The sequence below is a fragment of the Saccopteryx leptura genome, chromosome 5, assembly GCF_036850995.1.
Source record: "Saccopteryx leptura isolate mSacLep1 chromosome 5, mSacLep1_pri_phased_curated, whole genome shotgun sequence".
NCBI classification, from domain to species: Eukaryota; Metazoa; Chordata; class Mammalia; order Chiroptera; family Emballonuridae; genus Saccopteryx; species Saccopteryx leptura.
Window position 1 is genome coordinate 209885086 of NC_089507.1, and position 21424 is coordinate 209906509.

Below are 21424 nucleotides of genomic sequence, written 5' to 3' on the forward strand. Positions count from 1 at the left end.
AGCAGTATTCTAATCAAGGGAAACATTTTTTCCCCTGGAAAAGATGAAGGCATTACCATATTAGATAAAATGTTGCTGCCTATCTCCCATTACATTTAGCCCTCTTTCCAGGAAATTTGCTAATGACTATGGCAGCCCTGCCTCCCACCCAGTCATAATTCATTTAACTAACAGGGTAAAACTGTCCAAATGGTGTCTATCCAGAAGTCTGCTAGAGACCTGTGATTAATAGAGCCCAACTAACAAAAATCATTTAACCCAATTTATCCCGTTTGAGAATCTGAGCAAATAAAAAGCCCCGGTGAACTGCAATGGCTACAGCTGTAAAGTCACACAGTATTTATCCCAGTGGCAATTACCATGGGGCCACATGTACCCCAAAGGCAGGAAGAAACAGACTCAGGGGAAGGCTGCTTGAGAAAAGGAACAGTGTACACATACATAAAAGGAAAAAAGCCAAGACAGACAGATGACAGCAGTCTGTCCCAAGGTTGCCTTGATCTGTCCCCATCTTCAGTGATGGACGTTCACCACTTCTTAGAGCCCAATGAGACCTCTCCACCATCAGACAATAAACCCTCTTTGTCGCCTGCATTTAATTAAGTAGTCCTATTCTTTAGATCTGAAAGAATCCTGACGAAAAGAATAAAATCTTTCAGCTGAATAAGCCTAAAAAGATCAATTAATAGTGTAGAAATGGGAAAAGATTACCTAAGAACTACCTGTAAAGAGAAAACATTGAATTGCTTAAAATAAATCCCTAGAATTTATTTAAATAAAATTCAGTACTATTCCTGACCTTTTTCTGGTTTTTAACTGCTTAAGAAACTAAGAACATAAAAACGAATATCTAATATCAGCAACCAACGTCCCACTCAAAATTTCATGTAGTAAAAACGAGACTAAGAGACATGGACAAGAGTGTGGTGATTACCAGGGGTGGGGGGAGGGAGGACGCAGGAGGGAGGGAGGGAGAAAGTTAGGTGGAGGGGGAGGGGCACAGAGAACTAGATAGAGGGTGACGGAGGACAATCTGACTCTGGGCGAGGGGTATGTAACATAATTTAATGACAAGATAACCTAGACATGTTTTCTTTGAATATATGTACCCTGATTTATTAATGTCATCCCATTAACATTAATAAAAATTTATTTTAAAAAATTTCATGTAGTAGAGGCATTCTAATGAAAATCAGAACATAGTAAAACTTTCTTATCTTAAAAGAAACAGAAAATTATTACATAAAAATAGATTTAAAACATAAACAGAAATCACTGAAAGATGAAAAACAGAAGCTGAAAAAATGATAGATTATGTTTAACATCCTTAATTTATGAAAAGATCATATAGAGTTAATTCAAAATCACTAGTACACGAGTAGAGAAATGAGGGTAGTCAGACCAGAGAGAAGATACGCAAGAAAAGTGTTTACGAACGAGACAGTACAGCACAGAACAGAAGTGCCACAGAGCACAAGGACCCGACCAGGAACAAGAAAGGGAGGAGCGATACCGCTGAACTGAGGAGAATTACGGTGAAGAAACTGCAGGAAGTAGCAATTTATCCCTCTGTGATATTATACAGTGTATTCCTCAGCAAAATTTTAAACAATGAGGCTACTAGAAGAGAGACTCTGAGAGCCAGACTGACCAGTCAGTGCTGGTCACTGAGAGGAGCAAGGCAGTCTCCAGTCCCCACGAATGTGACAAAGTGCTGGGAGAGATATCACCCAGGCTGCAGCCAGGCAAGAGAACAAATGCTGCGTCTACCACAGGGAACAAGCTCCTGCACAGGACAGGCCACAAGCAGCTGAGGATAGCCCGACCCCACTCGGACAGAGACAGCAGAAGGCACGTGATGTAGCTGTGTGCTGTCCACTTTGGCCCCAGCTGACGCTGAAATCCAATGGGAGTTACAGCATGGTTTCTTGCCTGAAGACGCGCACTGGGTAAAGAGCACATGCAAATCTAAAATAAGAGTACCTTAACATATGTAAAAAGCGAAACCATGTCTGTGCAACACACTCGTTATCCATTTCAGGAGGGATCAGACTGGCATCTTCATCGGGAACTTTAAATGGAGGAAAGGAAGGACCATATGTAAAGCGTAACAATCTAGAAAATGAAAAAATGCACACTGCTAAGTTCATTTCTTAACAGGATGAACGATACATTCAAGTATTAAAATATAAGAGAAACAAGAAAAAATAGATGAAACATGTATTATACATCACTGAAGTAAGATAAATAAAAACCTTTGTTTGTAAAACAGATCTACTGAAAGCAGACTTCTAGTTTTATAAAAGATTTTTAAAAACATTTAAGTAATTTGTTTTAATAAATTATTACTTATAATAATTTATATTTTCCTTTATTTTATAAGTTATATAATTTACATTATAAATTTGTTATTTAAATTTATAACACTAATGTAAATTAAATATTTCATATAAAGTTTGGATTTTATCATATAAACATATAGCTTTATAATATATTTATAATTATATATAACTTTATAATACACACACACACACACACACACACATTTTTTTTTAATTCTTTTTCCAAGTGAGAGGAGGGGAGACAGAATCCCACATGTACCCCAATCGGGATCCACCTGGCAACCCCTGTCTGGGGCTGGTGCTCTGCCCATCTGAGGCCATGATTGCAACTGAGCTATTTTTAGCACCTGAGGCAGAAGCTCCAGGGAGCCATCCTCAGGGCCTGGGGCCCATGTGCTCGAACCAATCAAGCTATGGCTGTGGGAGAAGAAGAGAAAAAGAGAGAGAGAAGAGGAGGGGTGGAGAAGCAGATGGTCACTTCTCCTGTGTGCCCTAACTAGGAATCAAACCTGGGACATCCACATGCCAGGCCAACACTCTACCACTGAGCTAATCAGTCAGGGCCTATAATATATATATATATATTAACATAAATTTAAAATTATATATTACTAATTCATAAAATTATAAATTAAAAAAATTTTATCTGTATATAATGGCAAATAAAAAATTATAATTATATAATGCAATTATATTTATATAATGATCTAATTAGTCATATAAAATAATAAATTATTTAAATTATTTTTAAAAGTTTTACCCCACTGCAAACTCCTTCAACACAACTAAACCATAATTTATTTATAATAACTGCTATATAGCTTTACACAAAGTTGAGAATTTATCGTATACCTTAAAAGTACTTCAACAATTACTTAATAGTAATATTCCAAATGTATTAAAAGTTGTTCAAAGCTCTTACACTCAATTATTACACATCTAGAAATTAGATCTTAATAACAATACAGAGACAATATATAAAGCATTCATATCGACAATATTTTTAAAGCAAAAACTAAAAACATAAATATAAAAAAGGTAATTATTAAATGAATTATAATTCCATATATAAAGAAAAACTACAAAGCTATTTAAAACAATACATTTACAACTCAAGTTGATGCCTCTCTCTCCCCACTTCCCCCCTCCCTGCTTCTATCTATCTCTCCCTCCCTCCATCCCTCCCTTTCTCTCAAAAACTAGAAAGAAAAAAAGAAATCCTTGTAGGGCTGAATGATGGCATTATATATAAATGGTAAAAAGGTAAAATTATTATTATGAAAAACGTCTACTTCAATTACAAAGTAGCACATCACCGTATGATCCTATTTCTGTAAAATTATGTATAAACATATATGACAGGATTTCTGGTGAATTTAACTTTTTCTGCTATAACTTTCTATGGTTTTCTTGTTTTGTTTTCCCCCAAATAATGATCATGTGGAAGAAACTAAGATTCTACAATTTCTATGATAGCTCAGTTTTTAAAAATGTTTATTTCAGAACAAAAATCTATGAATATAGGGTGGGGCAAAAGTAGGTTTACAGTTGTAAGTATGAGAAACAAAGAATTTATTCTTGCATTATTTATAAATTATTATGTTATTTCCCATATGAACAACTATAAATCTACTTTTGCCCTTTCTGTATTTCAATAATCAGAATTAAGAGTGGGATTTTGGCGGAGGGGAGGCAGAGTACAAAGTTTATCTGCTTTTCTAAGACACTTGCTTAAACAATAACATCTATTTTTTCAAATGGCTTGATTCTATATTTAAAGTATCATAATAACAGACACCAGATACAGGCTTTTTACAATGTATTCCATGAATCCCCAAAAGACAGAACTAGGCAAGATGGGTGAAGAAAGGCAAGTCAGTGGCAATAGCCTACCTTGAAGTGAGTGCACAGATGACCTTGCTCCACTGCTCCACCACGGCTGGGTGGTGCCTCCAGTTAGCCACCATCTCCTTGGCTGTTTTCCAATAAGGAGGCGTTGGGAAGCACCGAGTACAAGCTAGTAACCAAACCTCAAAGAGAACACCGATCAACTTCTCTGCTAGATTTTCAGCAATGCCACCTTAACAACAAAAGAAAAGAAAACTTTGGTATACTTATTTTTAAAGCAGAATCTTTAAGTTGCTGATTTGGGAGGACTGGTCAAAAAAGTAAAATAATTGCAATGTTAAGTTTTGGCCCTGGCCGGTTGGCTCAGTGGTAGAGCGTCAGCCTGGCGTGTAGGAGTCTCGGGTTCAATTCCCGGCCGGGCACACAGGAGAAGCGCCTATCTGCTTCTCCACCCCTCCCCCTCCCCTTCCTCTCTGTCTCTCTCTTCCCCTCCGGCAGCCAAGGCTCCACTGGAGCAAAGTTTGCCCGGGCGCTGAGGATGGCTCTGTGGTCTCTGCCTCAGGTGCTAGAATGGCTCTGATTGTGGCAGAGCAACGCCCCAAGATGGGCAGAGATCACCCCCTGGTGGGCATACCGGGTGGATCCCGGTCGGGCACATGTGGGAGTCTGTCTGCCTCCCCGTTTCCAGCTTCGGAAAAATACAAAAAAAAAAAAAAAAAGTTTTGACTTTCAACCAACCAATTAATAGTAAGAACAAGAAATGATTTTTGTGGCGCTCCTCTGAAGGAAATCATGGCTACAACAAAGAATTATCACTTTAAAAAGTTTTCAAGTCACCCTGCTCAGTTCTTACCCAAGATCTTAATCTTCTAGCAAGTGGGATAGGAGCACAGAGGGGAGAGAGGAAAGGATGTGTGTCTATGACAAGTAACTTCTAGGAGTCAATTTGTATGAAGTAGTTGATACACATGACCTGCCATAATCCTCTACACTAATTGTACAGCACAGGTATTTATAACACCTATTACTAATGATCAATTAACCCAATTTGAAGATGTGTGCACTGAGGTTTAAGAAATTTAAGTAACTTGTCCACATTCACCCAGCCAGTATGTAATCAAGTCTTTCTACCTGCAAACTTAGTTATAAATTGCTTTAGGAGAGTAAAAGCTACCCTTGCAGGGACAGGGAGACAGAGCAGGAAGCAAAAGGGCAAGCCTCCAGTGGGAAACACCGCTGTTCCTCTGCTGCACTCTGCAGAGCTTCAGAACACAGACTGGGGATTAGAAGGAAAAGATACAAAGATGTGTTTTTCAACTGAGCAAAAATCAAGTTTGAACAATAACCAGCTCCAGAAGGGCACAAACTGCCTGCCTTGTGTTGCTGAGATCCCAGGCCTGGGGAGAGTACAGCAGAGAGACAATGAGTCAAAGACTGATCAACTACCATCAATACCAGACAGGGTATTCTTATTATGGAGTCCCTTTCAACAAAAAATCCCAGATGCCTTTTAGACATTTTCCTGGGCACTGCATCTGCATGAGAGCACAAGCACACTCACAGGTACATTAGTAAAGAGACTACACAGAGGAGTAATGGAGAATTTGGGACTAGAATGTCAACCTATCTGTTTATAGGAGGCTTTGTAATGGCTAGGTAACAAATAGAACACTTGAAGACTGTGTAGGTTTCATCTGCTGAAGAAACTATCTTCTGTAGCTATCAAGTTTTCTGTCTACTTTGATAACTACTTTGTAACCAAGCACATTACATTTAGGCTCTACTTTAGTTTGTTGTTTCTTATATAGACTTTCTCCTAATATACTAAACAAGTTACTGTTTCTATCATGACCAAAAATGCATTAATTCATCCTACCATCACCAAAGGTAAAAGAACTTCGTATCATGCCTTTGAAGGTTTCCATTCTAAGAACTGTTAACCTTGGTTTATCAACTGTCATGCCAAAATTTAAGTCCCCACTGAGTCTACTACTCATTGAACTTAAAGGTAAATTATCCAAAGCTCAAAAACAAATTAGAAAAAAAAAAAAACAACCACACCTGGAACAGTTGGAGGAGCTAGAAGTATGTCATTAATCTGCAGCAGAAAGAGCAGTAAGACCTCCCAGGTTTCTCGGGCCATGATGGATGACTCATGGGCCAATTTCTGAATTGCTCTCAGAACCTGTAAGCATAGTCGGATCTGACTGGAGCCCTGTTCCTGTCTGAAGAGGAAGACAGATATTACTGACAACCCTTGAAAAGAGAAAGCAACAGCTTAAGGACAGGAAACTGTTTGAAGAACTAACAATTAAATCAGCTCCTATAACGTAAAAAGGTAATACTTATGAATATCTTACTATGATACTGGTAATAGGCCAGATAGACAGGTATCGCTTACCTTGGTACAAAAAGATTTTGCAGGTGTTTTAGTATACTTTGAACATATAGATTAGGCTCTTTAATAACTGGCAACGGAATAGAATCTTTCGGCAACACTAAAGCCATAATCCAGTCTGTATATACATCAACACAATATTTTACAGTTTCTCCATCCAATGGAAGGGTCAGTCCATAGCAAATTACTTCCATGGTCCATTTTACCTGAATAAATGAAAATATACATATAGAATTATCATACATTCCTATCTATATCTCAATAGACTAATTTAAAAAGTTAACCTCTTTTATAGCCAAAAAACCATTCAATTGATAGTATGTTCATCTCAACACACATATCAGATTTATTCTACAGAACACACTTTCCATATATTAAGACAGGGGTTGGGAACCTATGGCTCACGAGCCAGATGTGGCTCTTTTGATGGTTGCATCTGGCTCACAGACAAATCTTTAATAAAAAAAATAATGTTAAAAATATAAAACATTCTTGTGTATTACAATCTATTCATTTCCTACCGCTCATGTTCACGGTTGCAGGTGGCTGGAGCCAATCACAGTTGTCCTCCAGGACAACACCAAATTTTTATTGGATAATGCGTAATGTACACGGGTTGTTGTATGGCTCTCACGGAATTACATTTTAAAATATGTGGTGTTCATGGGTCTCTCAGCCAAAAAGGTTCTCGACCCCTGTATTAAGACATACCTGGACATTTCCTAAGCAGAAGATTTAAGAAAATAAATTATTTCTTTCTAAATATTAAGCCTATATTGGCATTTACCCTTTGGACATTATTATTTGTTCTATGAAAAAGAAAGTAAGTATACAAAACATCTCGATTTTACAGAGATTGGGTGGAAATAGAAAACTTGAGATGCTTTTCTCCACTTAATTACATAAGGGTACATGTGTCGTTTAGGAAATCATGTACACAAATTCAATCACATTCCATTTCCAGATTATGCAATGTTAAAAACAGGAAGGAAAATGAACTGCTCAACTCTTATCTTGTGACTCCTTTCTCTGCCAAAGAAAATACTATTTAAAATGGAAGGGTAAGAACAAACACAAGGAAAAGGGACTGAAGCGGGGAAGAGTCTAACAAGGCACTCAGCTGCACTAAATGAGTTCCAGCCTCCTGACCCATCTGCATCACATGCTAGAAGCTGCAAGAACTTGCCCAAGAGACTGCTGAACCACTGGCTACGGTCATAAAGAATGAATAAGGTGGCCCTGGCCAGTTGGCTCAGTGGTAGAGCGTCGGCCTGGTGTGCGGAAGTCCCGGGTTCGATTCCCAGCCAGGGCACACAGGAGAAGCGCCTATCTGCTTCTCCACCCCTCCCCTTCTCCTTCCTCTCTGTCTCTCTCTTCCCCTCCCGCAGCCAAGGCTCCATTGGAGCAAAAGATGGCCCAGGCGCTGGGGATGGCTCCTTGGCCTCTGTCCCAGGCACTATAGTGGCTCTGGTTGTGACAGAGCGACGCCCCGGATGGGCAGAGCATCGCCCCCTGGTGGGCGTGCCGGGTGGATCCCGGTCGGGTGCATGCGGGAGTCTGTCTGACTGCCTCCCCGTTTCCAGCTTCAGAAAAATACAAAAAAAAAAAAAAAAGAATGAATAAGGTGTGATGAGAAAGAGAAAACAGCCCAATTTGCAAGAGGATGAACTATGTTCCAGATACTATAAAATGGAAAGTTTAAGTGAATTCTGGACAAAACTGGGGCAAATTACTAAGCAGATGATGTGAGCACTTATAGAAGGGAAGCATGATCACTGGGAACTAGCCTGCTCAAAAGAACAAGTCTTGCCAGACAAGCTTCATTCCTTTATTATCAGGGTTACTATGAAGGCAGCTGACAATTGTATAATCCTGGCAGCTAATGAAGCAATCTCATGCATATCATCTAACCATCAAAATTACCCTGAGTGAGCCGGTAAACTATCCTCTTTTTATAGATAAAACTGAAGCTTACGAAGATTAAGCAATTTGGCCCAAGTCACGGGTTTAAAAATGCTGGAGCCGAAAACTTGAACCCCTGTCTTCCAACTAGAAATCTGAAGCTATTCTCACCATGCCATTAACAGCCTTCTTCAGCAAAGGGAAATCTGAGCTTTAGCAAGAGATCTAGTGAGATGCAGGATGTCCTGTGTGACAAGATGGAGACCTATGGCCCAGAGCAGTGGTCAGCAAACTGTGGCTGGCGAGCCACATGCAGCTCTTCGGCCCCTTGAGTGTGGCTCTTCCACAAAATACCACGTGCGGGTGCTACTTCGATAAGGAATGTACCTACCTATATAGTATAAGTTTAAAAAATTTGGCTCGCAAAAGAAATTTCAATTGTTGTATTGTTGATATTTGGCTCTGTTGACTAATGAGTTTGCCGACCACTGGCCCAGAGGAAGGCAGAATGACTGGATTTATAACTGGCTGAAACACCAGATAACAGAGTAACACTGAACTAATGTACCAAGATCATTTTGGAAGAAGGTGACCAATGGCACACCAATGGCCCTGCCAAGATCTTAGAAATAAAGAGAAAAACAGATTATATGCTGCCCATTAGTAGATACCACAAACCTAAAAAGGAAGCTCACTTTTTAGATAGAAATTCAGGATTCACACACTTCTGCAGTGTAAAACTGAAGTTGAACCAACATAAATATATGTATTAAAAATTTTAAGCTCAAAAACTACAAAAGCTAAGGGTAGAAAATATATAATAATAATATAACAATATAATGTAATGTAATATATAAAATAGCAATAAATATCAAAGAAGTCAGCACAGTGAAGGAAGGACAAATAGAGTGCAGGGAGGGGCAGGATTTAGCTACACAAGAGAAAGAATTCTAGAAGAGGCTGCGGGTCCCTAATTATCAGATGAAAGACAAAGGAAAAGATATCTTCAGGGATATCTTCATATGCTAGTTTAACCGTATAATTCTAGAGGACACTCGATTCAAGGACTAATCTCGTGCCTCCTTTGGAGAGTAGGAAAGGAGAATAAACAAGGCCTTCGCCAGGGCACCTCTATCTACTCAAGTGCCATCTTCCCAGGACAAGGCAGCGAGGAATCACAAATACACCCAGAAGAGAGTGCCCCGGGGTCAAGTCCCTGCTAGGGTACTCTGAACAGAGAAAAACCCTCCTCAGGAACACAGACTTTGCAACTCTACCTCTGAATGGGAATCTGAAGATGAGTCCCGAGTTTAGGAGAAAGGGCATAACACTCAAGTCTCTGGCTTGGGCACATAGCTCAAGTGGAGAATTGAGTCTGCTAGTTAGTAGGAAGTCCCAGCAGCACAATGATGCAATTTATCCCTTATAACTGCCACAAACTCTAAGCCTCCAACTCTCATCCTAAATAAGGTCAAAATCAAGAAGTCACATTGCAACAGGCAGAGATCCATTAAAAAGATGCTAAATAAGTTCATTAATAAACTTAAGTTTTCACGTAGTAGAATGAAATGAAGAAACACTTACTTCTTTGTCAGTTTTTAACAAACTCTCAGTACCAGTCACTGAAGGAGTAACTAAGGCCTGCCCAAGGGGATGGACCACTGCATTTGCCACCTCTCGCCCAACGCTCTCTGGATAGCTGTGCAGAACACTAGTGTGACCTTGATCATTCTGAATCACCAAATGCAGGGACCTCCACTCAGAGTACATCGTGCCGCTAAAGGACTATCCAAATGACACCTGCAAAAACAAAACAGAATTACATGCAAATTATACTGCTGCAAATTAATAAAAGGAGGTAAAATACAGATTGACCCTAAATGGCAAGATAAAGAAGCTGCAAAGTTATTGTTTCAAGACTGAGAAAAACACACACCTTAATGTTTTGAAAAATATCCTAAAATAAACTCATGATGAGATCAGGTAGGAAGGCAAACCCTGAGAAGCACCTAGCTGTCTGAACATCTCCCCAAAAGAGCCCTCAGAAGCCCTGGAACAGTGCTGGGACAGATGGCCATTGTGCAAAGGGATAAAATAATCAGATTTGGTATACTTATGTCACGAGAGAATCCTTATCATTCTATGTTCCAGGATAGAAAAAGACAAAAGAATGGAGTACCTTAAGTAGGAAAAAGAGTTAAGGCCCTGGCCAGCTGCCTCAGTGGACAGAGCGACAGCCCTGTGTGCAGATGTTCCAGGTTCGATTCCCAGTCAGGGCACATATGAGAAGCCACCATCTGCTTCTCTTCCCCTCCCTCTTCCTTCTTCTCTCGCTCTCCTCCTTCCCCAGCCAGTGGCTTAGTTGGTCTGAGCGCTGGCCTCAGGTGCTAAGGATAGCTCGGTTGATTCAAGCATCTGCCCCAGAAGTGGTTGGCAGGTGGATCCTGGTTGGGGCACATGCTGGAGTCTGTCTCTCTATCTCCCCTCTTCTCACTTGGATAAGAAGGGAAAAAAAGGAAGAAGGAAACAGTCATCATCCTTACCAATTCTGAAGACAGGAATATATATTTTTTTAATTGAGAGGCAGGGAGGCAGAGAGACAGACTCCCACATGCACCCTGACCTACCAATATCCACTCAATAAGCCCACTACAGGGTGATGCTCTGCTCATCTGGGGGCTGCCATTCCTATTTCATGCCCAAGGTGAGGCCATGGAGCTATCCTCAGTGCCTGGGGCCACCTGCTCGAACCATTTAAACCATGGCTGCGGGAGGAGAAGACAGAGAGGGGGAAGGAGTGGAAAAAAAGATGGTTGCTTCTCATGTGTACATGACTAGGAATCGAACCTGGGACTTCCACACACCAGGCCAATGCTCTACCACTGAGCCAACTGGCCAGGGCAGAAGTATCATTTTTTTAAAAAACACCAGAAAAAACAATCAAAACAAGTTCAATAGCTTTTAAGTTCTTCTTAAAAGCTCTTTAAAGTTTTCAATGTAAGAAATTTTAATTTTTTAAATATATTAATGTTTCAATGATTAAATGTAAGAACATGAAATGAATGCTTTCAAGAAACTTAAAAAGTAATTTAAAAAGTTGAACTAAGCCTGACCTGTGGTGGCGCAATGGATAAAGTGTCGACCTGGAAATGCTGAGGTCACCAGTTCGAAACCCTGGGCTTGCCTGGTCAAGGCACATATGGGAACTGATGCTTCCTGCTCCTCCTCCCCTTCTCTCTTTCCTCTCTCTCCCCCCCCTTTCTAAAAAAAAAAAAAAAAAAAAAAAAAGTTGAACTAAAATATTAAAATTCACAAATAGAAAAATGCTAAATTTTAACAAAATACAAGACAAAAAAAATTAAGACAAACGTATGAGATTTATAGGCAAATTAAACAATAAAGAGAAAATAAACATTGGAAACAAACAAGGAATTCAATAAACACAAAGCAAAGCAACTAAGGTATCATTTTGTACCTACTAAACTAGCAAAACAAGTGATAAAACCTCAATTCTGATTAGGAGGTAAGGCCAACAGGACACATTCAAGAGCTTAGGTCAATGAGTCAATGATTTTCAATAGAAAAGAGCCGCCCCTGAGGGAAATATCTCGCGCACTTTTGCTTAACACAATGACTGGGGCATGCTATTGGTATGTATGGGCAGAGTCAGGAAATCTAGACATCCTGCAATGCAGGAGACAGTCCTGGACAATGAACAATGACACTACACTTCACATGACATTCAAATGTCTGCCAGAAAAGCATTCTGTTCTTGCTAAGCCTAAAAATCTAATTCCAGTACATAAATACAAAATATTTTATGCTTTTGAAATATCCACTGAATTTTTCAGTAATGCAAGTAACTACTCGTTTAAACTGAAAAGAGACTGCACTTTATGTTTAGAACCTTATCACACCAAGTTTTGTTCACCATTTCAGAAAAATCACATCAACAAAGGCTATACCACTTATGGCATCTGAGCTGCTCATATCACACCCTGCTGTCAGGAACACAATCACAAGCATTACATCTATACTTATTTAGCCCTTAATTCAAAATGTCAAATATAAAGAAAAGGTGCCATATTATTGTCTTCCCAACTTCTAAGACTTAGTAAACACAAGCATCTGACTACTTCATTATGTCCTCTAGTACCTGAGCATTTCTGTTGAAATACTAATATTACTGGAAGGATAATTTGTTTCTCATCTGTTAAAGATTTTCATTGATTTTTAAAAATTCTATGTGCTGGTAGGTTATAAGTGCCTGTTAATTTCAGGACAATAAAGTGGTCATTACTAAACATTAGCTCCGAAGTTGGGTCCCCTCACCTAGGAACCAAACACGTACTAAACAGTGAAGCGGGTAGGGTGGGCACTGTGGCAAATTAGAGAATCCAGCATTGCAGTAGAGAACAAAGCCACTGTTCAGCCCTAGCCAACTATTACCTTGAAGGACTATTTACCTTGGCAGATAATCCTCTTTTTCAAGTGAAACTGAAAATTTGGACATTTCTGTGAATTCTCCTACTCTTTAAATGTTGGCAAATAATTAAAACACTCACACACAATGTGGGCTAAAAGAATTCATCCATAGGTCAGTTTATACCTCTGATAAAGCACATGCGAGTTTTGGTAACTAAATGAACACAATCTTGTGGCATACATTAGGGATGAAGTATTGCTGCCCTGGAGGTCATCCCAACCCTCCTCTGCTCCAGGGGTGGGGCTTATAACCCAACTAAGGAGGTCCTAGCACTTTTCTTTTTATTGATGTTAGGGAGTAAAAAGAGAGCAGAGTGCCAGATTTGGTAAAGTGAAATTCTCTTGGGTCCAGTGTTGTCAGTGACCAGCCTACTCTTAAACACATATATAATTATGAAGTTATTCCATAACTGTCCAAAGAAACAAACCAGAGATCTGAGAGCATCATTATTCAGGAACCACAACTGCTGCAGAGCCGAGGTCCTCCAGGGCAAGGATGTCCATTTCCACATCAATCTCTCAGGATAGCATCATGGCAGAACAATGTTGGACCTCGATTGCCCAGTCCACTTGCCATGGGGGTTGTACCTCTATCCTGTCAATAAATTGTCACACTTGTAAGGGACTTCAGGCTCATGCCATTTTTCTAACCACTCACCCAAGGATAGCATGAATGTTTTGCGAATACAGAGGAGACAGTATTATCACATGCCTTGACTCAGTAAAACCACTTAATTTTTCCTTATAAAACAAATCAATAAAAAAATGTACAAGGCCCTGGCCAATTGTCTTAGTGGATAAAGGCTTGTCCCAGAACACCAAGGTTGCAGAATCAATCCTTGGTCAAGGCACATACAAGAAGCAATAAATCAGTACACAACTAAATGGAACTAAGTGGAACAGCAAGTTGATGCCTCTCTCTCTCTCTCTCTCTCCCTCCCTCAAATCAATGGAAAAATTAAAAAGAAAAAGAAAAATGCACAAGACATCCACTATATTATACATAAGATGGGAAAGTGGGTATAACTAACTGTCCATCAAAAATGGAATAACTCTGGCCTGACCAGGCGGTGGCGCAGTGGATAGAGCGTCGGACTGGGAAGCGGAGGACCCAGGTTCAAGACCCCGAGGTTGCCAGCTTGAGCGCGGGCTCATCTGGTTTGACTAAAGCTCACCAGCTTGGATCCAAGGTGGCTGGCTTAAGGAGTTACTCAGTCTGCTGAAGGCCCACGGTCAAGGCACATATGAGAAAGCAATCAATGAACAACTAAAGTGTCGCAACAAAAAACTGATTGATGCTTCTCATCTCTCTCCGTTCCTGGCTGTCTGTCCCTATCTGTCCCTCTCTCTCTCTCTCTCTGTCTCTGTTAAAAAAAAAAAAAAGAATAACTTTGTCTGACAGGTGACTTCACGGTGGTTAGAGCGCTGACCAAGGATGCTGAGGTCCCAGGTTTGAAACCCCAAGGTCGCTGGCTTGAGCATGGGATCATCAGCATGATCCCATGGTCGCTAGCTTGAGTCTAAAGGTCACTGGCTTGAGCCCAAGGTTGCTGGCTTGAGCAAGGGGTCACTAGCTCAGCTGCAGCCCCCGGGGTCAAGGCACATACTATATGAGAAGCAATCAATGAACAACTAAGGTGCCGCAACTATGAGTTGATGTCTCATCTCTCCCTTCCTTTTCTCTCTTTTCTCTCTCTCTCTCTCTCTTGCACATGCAAAAGACAGGAATGACTTCATAATTAGAGCATAAATACACACACACACACACACACTATAATGTAGCCATTAAACAAAGAGAAGAGAAAACATGTAAGAGGACTGGTTAATAGCCAGAGCTCTGGAACTAGGCTTATTAGATTCAAATCCCACCTGCAAGCTAAGAAACCTTGTGAAAGTTATTCAGGCTCTGTATCAGCATCCTCATCTGTAAAAAGGGGATAATAGTAAGATAATAGCCTACTTCCATGTTGTTGTGATGATTAGAAAATTAATGTATGTAATAAGATGTTTGGAACATGTCCTAGTCCGTAGTAAGCAATCAATAAATAGTAGCGAATCCATGGAGAAATAAAAACATGCGCCATAATTAAAACTAGATAAACATAATATACATGGCTAATGATTAGAAGGAGCACAAAGAAATGCAAGTAATTCTGAGTGGTGGAACTGGTACAATTTGATGCATTAGCTTTTATTAACAGAGCATCACATCAAGAAGCAATGAGTGCCTATCAGCATACTAACTATACATACGAACACTCAGACACTGGCAGGAACCAATGCAGTTGTTAAGACCAGGAAGGAGACAGGTTAAGAGGACTTGGTTCCTGTTTCAAATGAGTTTATAGTTTAAGGAGCTAATACATACATAAATGACTGTATTATAAATGAGAAAATTGAAGTGCTAAACACCATTTTTTTTTTTAAAAAGCTATAGAGACATTGTGACAATACAGAGGACAAAAGATTACTCTTGACTGACAAAAGGGCTGAGGTGGAAAACAAAAGATCAGAGGAGACTCTCTTTGGGGCATATGGATTGGGTACTGAAGGAAGATTACAATTTTAACAAAAGTAAGACAACTGAGTGGATAAGAGTGAGAATAAGAAGGGACAGGTAGAAGAAAAAATAAAAATATATAAGAGGAAGGATGCCTGCTTCAAGCAGCAAAAAACAGCACGGAAAACTAAAAACCAGAGTGGCAGAAAAGAAAGCTGTATGTAGAAAGTGTTAAGATTTCAAAGTTAAGCAGTGACCAATTTTGAAAAACTATTGATGCTAGACTGGTGATTAACTTAATAAAACTGGGAGCAGAGAGGCCCTGGCCAGTTGGCTCAGCGGTAGAGCGTCGGCCTGGCGTGCGGGGGACCCAGGTTTGATTCCCGGCCAGGGCACATAGGAGAAGCGCCCATTTGCTTCTCCATCCCCACCCCCTCCTTCCTCTCTGTCTCTCTCTTCCCCTCCCGCAGCCAAGGCTCCATTGGAGCAAAGATGGCCCGGGCGCTGGGGATGGCTCCTTGGCCTCTGCCCCAGGTGCTAGAGTGGCTCTGGTCGCGGCAGAGCGACGCCCCGGAGGGGCAGAGCGTCGCCCCCTGGTGGGCAGAGCGTCGCCCCCTGGTGGGCGTGCCGGGTGGATCCCGGTCGGGCACATGCAGGAGTCTGTCTGACTGTCTCTCCCCATTTCCAGCTTCAGAAAAATACAAAAAAAAAAAAACAAAAACAAAACTGGGAGCAGAGAAATTTGATGGAAGTGTCCAAGACAGGCTAAAGGCCAAGTAGAAAAGCAAACTGCAGTGTGACTAATATACTGAGGAGGGGAAGGGCATGGAGGGTGGGGAGGGCTGGACGCCGCAGGAACATATGAAGACAAAACTGGAGTCCAATGACTAAGGGCTGTGACTGCTACATTAAGGGTCCTATGAGTCTCCTCCCCAGACAGGCTATCTGTCAGCTAACAACCTGAGCTGCTAGCTGGAAGTTGCTACCTTCACTGCTCCAGAAGTAAATCTGATAAGAGGAAGGGGAAGATGACAGTGTTCCCTTGCAGATCACTTAATTTCCCTCCCACCTCTACATGCACCCCTTTTCTAGGTAATCTCTCTGGAGGTTAGTGTTATCAGGCGGCTACGTGCTGGGTAACAGCTTATGGCTTATAGGTATTGCCGCAGAGTAACACGAAGGTTTGGCCTAACTGACAAATTAGCAAAATGATCAATATAGTGGTAGACATACTAAAACCACAATCTGACACTAATTACATCAACTGACTCAACCAGTATTTATTATCTGCCTTCTATACACCAGGCATAGGGAATATAACATCATGAATAAGTAATGAATAAATATCATCCCTATTCCCAAAGAGCTTCAAGTCTAACTACAGAGAACAATTTTTTAAAAAACTTTGTAAAGTAAATCTAGATATGAATTATTCCACTAAACAAACATTTACTGCACACCTGCTACGTGTCAGGCATTGTCTTAGGATGTAGGTACCAGTGTCCTGCAGATATAAACAGGATGCAATGGCTGCTCAAGAGGTCTCACGGTAAGGAAGGCAAGCGGAATCCATGATGACACCATAGTACAGTAGCATCCAACATTACAGCTGTCACGCTAAGTTATAAAGGCAGCGACATACAACAAAAAAAATATTAGAGACTTTGTACCTTTGTATCATTGATCATTTTCAAAGAATTTTCACATGTTATTACATTTTATTTCGATAACAAGCCTAGAAAGTTAAGACAGATATCACTAGCCTCCAGGTGAGGAAACAAAGTAAGGTTATGACTTACTCAGGTCACATTAAGTAACAGTAAAGCTGGGATAAGAAACTTGCCTCGAAGTCCAATGCTCTTTTTTTTCTGACTCTATGCCTTATTCTATGACCCTGGACAAGTCACTCACTATTTCTTTGTCACGGTTTCCTCAGCTGTGAAGCAGGGAGAATACCTGCAGTACCTAGCTTAAAGTGACTTGGAAAAGGATCAAATAAAACAACATAAATCAACATACTTTGAGAGGTACAAATATAAGGTACATATAATCAGGCATGCCTCGTTTACAGAGTATCAAAACACACACAAGGTCATCCATATAACTTGAAGACTAATAATAGGCAAAAAGACCATAGTGCATATTTTTCTTGTAGTCTTACTGACCCTACAAGGCAAATATCAATCAAGTTTGACTAAAACGTAATGTATTCACCTATACACCAGATTCTAACTTAGGGATCCTATCAAACAGCTGAATTACAAGACAGACAGACAGGTTCTACCTACATTCCTCCATATTGTGGAAACAGGCAGCTTTTGCTGATCTAACAACAACAACAACAATATATATATATATGTATATGTATATATATATGTATGTATATGTATATATATATACATATGTGTGTATATATATATATATATATATATATACACATATGAATACCTGCCTTCCCCCCAACAGCACCACCACAGTTCTCATCTTTTTTTAAAAAAATCAAGTGAGAGGCAGGGAGGTAGAGAGACAGACTCCTACATGTGCCCCAACTGGGATCCACCTGGCAATCCCCATCTAGGGCTGATGTTCTGCCCATCTGGGGCCACTGTTCCACTGCTTCGCAACTGAGTTCTTGAGCCATCTTCAGCGTTGGGGGGGGGGGGGCAATGTGCTCATTGAGCCATGGCTGTGGGAGGTGAAGAGAGGGGGCAAAGGGGTGGAGAAGCGGATAGTCGCTTCTCCTGTGCGCACTGACTGGGAATCGAACCCCAGACTTCCATACCCCAGGCCGACACTCTAACACTGAGCCAACTGGCCATGGCCAGTTCTACCATTGAGCCAACCAGCCAGGGCCACTTCTCATCTTTTATGCCTCAGAGCTGCTCTGTCCAATACAGTAGCCATATCCACATGTACTACTTAAATTACTTTAGAAATTCAGTTTCTTAGTTACACTAGTTACATTTCAGGTGCACATGTGGCTAGTGGCTACCATACTGGACACCACAAATATAGAACAGTTCCATCACTATGAAAAGTTCTATTTGACAGAGCTGACAGATACTATACTTTTGCTTTCATATAATCTTGACTATAGACTGCTTGAGAACAGTGGCTGTGTCTTATTTACCTTGATGTCCCAGTTTACATAGCAAAGTACACGAGGCACACACCAAGCACCCACTGTACATCTAATTGAGTATCTCAAACATAGCAGACCACTCTGTATACTTCAGCCATCCCCAACACACATACTAAATAACCATGAACCCATGCTCTCACATGGAAGGAATGAGTGTGGAGGGCACAGTGCATCCAGAAAAAAGTGGCCTGCTTTCTAGTCCTAGATGTGCTAGCAGCCAACCATGTCCGTCTTCAGCAAGTTACCTACTTTCTTCACCTATAAAAAGTTAGAATTAGCCTGACCAGGTGGTGGTGCAGTGGATAGAGCATTGGACTGGGATGCTGAGGACCCAGGTTCGAGACCCTGAGGTTGCCAGCTTGAGTACGGGCTCATCTGGCTTGAGCAAAATAAAAAATGCTCACCAGCTTAGACCCAAGGTCGCTGGCTCAAGCAAGGGGTTACTCGGTCTGCTGAAGGCCCGCGGTCAAGGCACATATGAGAAAGCAATCAATGAACAACTAAGGTGTCGCAACGAAAAACTGATGATGGATGCTTCTCATCTCTCTCCATTCCTGTCTGTCTGTCCCTGTCTATCCCTCTCTCTGACTCTCTCTCTGTCCCTGTAAAGAAAAAAAAAAAAAGAATTAAACTCCATGTAACTTAATTCTATAACTTGAATCACTTTGCACCAAAGGAAAACATGTATTCTATCTAAAAGGTCTTCACATGCCAGGGAACATGCCTGCTAACACCGACAGGAATCTCAAATTCTAGGTCTCACGCTATCATGATCAGAATTACTCTGGTCTTTAACTGAGCATGTGGAATTTTCACCTTTACACTGGAAATCAACTAGAGACTTAAACCTCAGGCTTAAGATTGAGTTTCTTCCATGTGCTGAGGCCAGAACTGGATACTCTGTCCATATCTGATCAGAGAAACAAAGGCAGGTTTCTTGAGTATCTGAATTTAACATGAATTGTCCCATCAGCTTCTATATTAACCTTAATCTATAAGCTGAGAAACACAGAGAACTGAACCAAGAAAATCTATGACAATCCTTAGGCTGTAAAGAATGTCATTATAGGAAATGTGCTTTTTATTCTGTCACATACTTTGCCATATTTAACTGTTATAAAAATATCTTTATTGTCTAAAAACTTCTTCATAAGGACCTTCACACACAGACTTGCTTACTTTTATAAATCTTACATGGTTTTTTAAGATCAATCAAGAACAAATACAATCTGAATTATTGCCTTGCCTTCCTTTAAAACTTATAAATATGGTGGGCAACCGCACTTAAGGCATTATGCACTAAATATCATATACACTAAATTTGTCAGTTCCTCTGACTTCAAGGTTTTAGTCTCCATCAAGTACTTCTTGTACCACCACTTCTTTTGGTGAATAGGATGAACTACTCCAAATGGCAATTCCATTACCAAGTACCAATAAGGCAATAATATAGTACAGTTAGTGGATGGCAACTAAACACTATTTTGGACAATGAGGAGGGGAACATATGCAAAGGCCTAAAGGCAATAAAAAGGTTTCCACTACAAAACTGATTGTATCTGACTGTAATAAAGTCAGATATTAAAAATCAACCAACGTCCACTGCATAGAGTTAGTCCTACATAGTGCTTTGCCAGCGGTAAGAACTCAATGTGTTTATTCAGGTAAATTAAGGAACCTAACTTGAGGATTTCAAAGCAAAAGAACACAACTAGATAGGTTAACAACTATATACTTTTTGCAAGACTGGAAATAGACCCTGGCCAGATGGCTCAGTGGATAAAGCGCCAACCCAGCAGCATACGGGTTCGATCCCTAGTCAGGGCACACAGGAGAAGCAACCAATGAATGTGCAACTATGTGGAACAACTATGTGGAACGAGTTGATGCTTTCCCCCCTGCCTTGCCCCTTCTCAAACCAATGGAAACATTACAACTTTTTAAAAATGGAAACAAAACTATTTGCAGCATGAAACCTATGCTACATACAAAAGGGACTCAGCCTGACTGGGCTGTGGCGCAGTGGATAGAGCGTCGGACTGGGATGCGGAAGACCCAGGTTCAAGACCCTGAGGTCACCAGCTTGAGCACGGGCTCATCTGGTTTGAGCAAAAAGCTCACCGGCTTAGACCCAAGGTCCCTGGCTCCAGCAAGGGGTTACTCAGTCCGCTGAAGTTCCGCGGGTCAAGGCACGTATGAGAACGCAATCAATGAAAAATTAAGGTGTTGCAATGCGCAACGAAAAACTAATAATTGATGCTTCTCATCTCTCCGTTCCTATCTGTCTGTCCCTGTCTATCCCTCTCTCTGTCTCTGTAAAAAAATAATAAATAAATAAAAATAATAATAAAAAAATTTTTAAAAAAGGGACTCAAACATTCCATTCAGTAAAACCTTTTTGAGTCTGTATGTCAAAGCACAGGGAATATACAAAAATGCAGAACAAATGGTTCGAGCGGCTCATAATTTAGTAGGAGAGAGAAACGCAACATAAAAAAAAAAAAAAACCTGGTAAATTCCATCATGCTGATCCTAAGGGGCAGACAGAAAAGCCCCAAGGTGGTGGTGGGGGGGGGGGGGGTCACAGGCAGAGGCATCTTGAATATGGGGACGTTGGGGGTTCTGCAGCCAGAGCTGGGAAGGAAAGGCTATGTGGATGTCTATGAGACACAGCAGAAGTGTGTGAATTGGGTGGAGTGGGGAGAAAACATGGAGGCTATGCTAAGGCAGAGGAATAGCACATGCAAAGAGGGCCCAGAGGGTGGAGACACTAGCCCTCTGAGTGCTGTATATTCAGGAAAATTGCA

The 21424-nt window shown here is 40.7% G+C and overlaps 1 protein-coding gene across 4 annotated transcripts in view; it reads right to left on the reverse strand.

Moving 5' to 3' along the window:
• The window catches only part of RALGAPB (Ral GTPase activating protein non-catalytic subunit beta), a 71037-nt gene that overhangs the window by 48263 nt on the left and 1350 nt on the right, over window positions 1-21424 (reverse strand). For all 4 annotated transcript variants that reach the window (XM_066387831.1, XM_066387828.1, XM_066387830.1 and 1 more), the window contains exons 2-6: window positions 10075-10290; window positions 6592-6794; window positions 6252-6415; window positions 4236-4422; window positions 1984-2115 (exon numbers count right to left, since the gene is read on the reverse strand). In XM_066387831.1, coding sequence (XP_066243928.1) covers window positions 1984-2115; window positions 4236-4422; window positions 6252-6415; window positions 6592-6794; window positions 10075-10260 — 872 coding nt within the window. In that variant the 5' untranslated portion in view covers window positions 10261-10290. The remainder of the gene's footprint in view (window positions 1-1983; window positions 2116-4235; window positions 4423-6251; window positions 6416-6591; window positions 6795-10074; window positions 10291-21424) is intronic.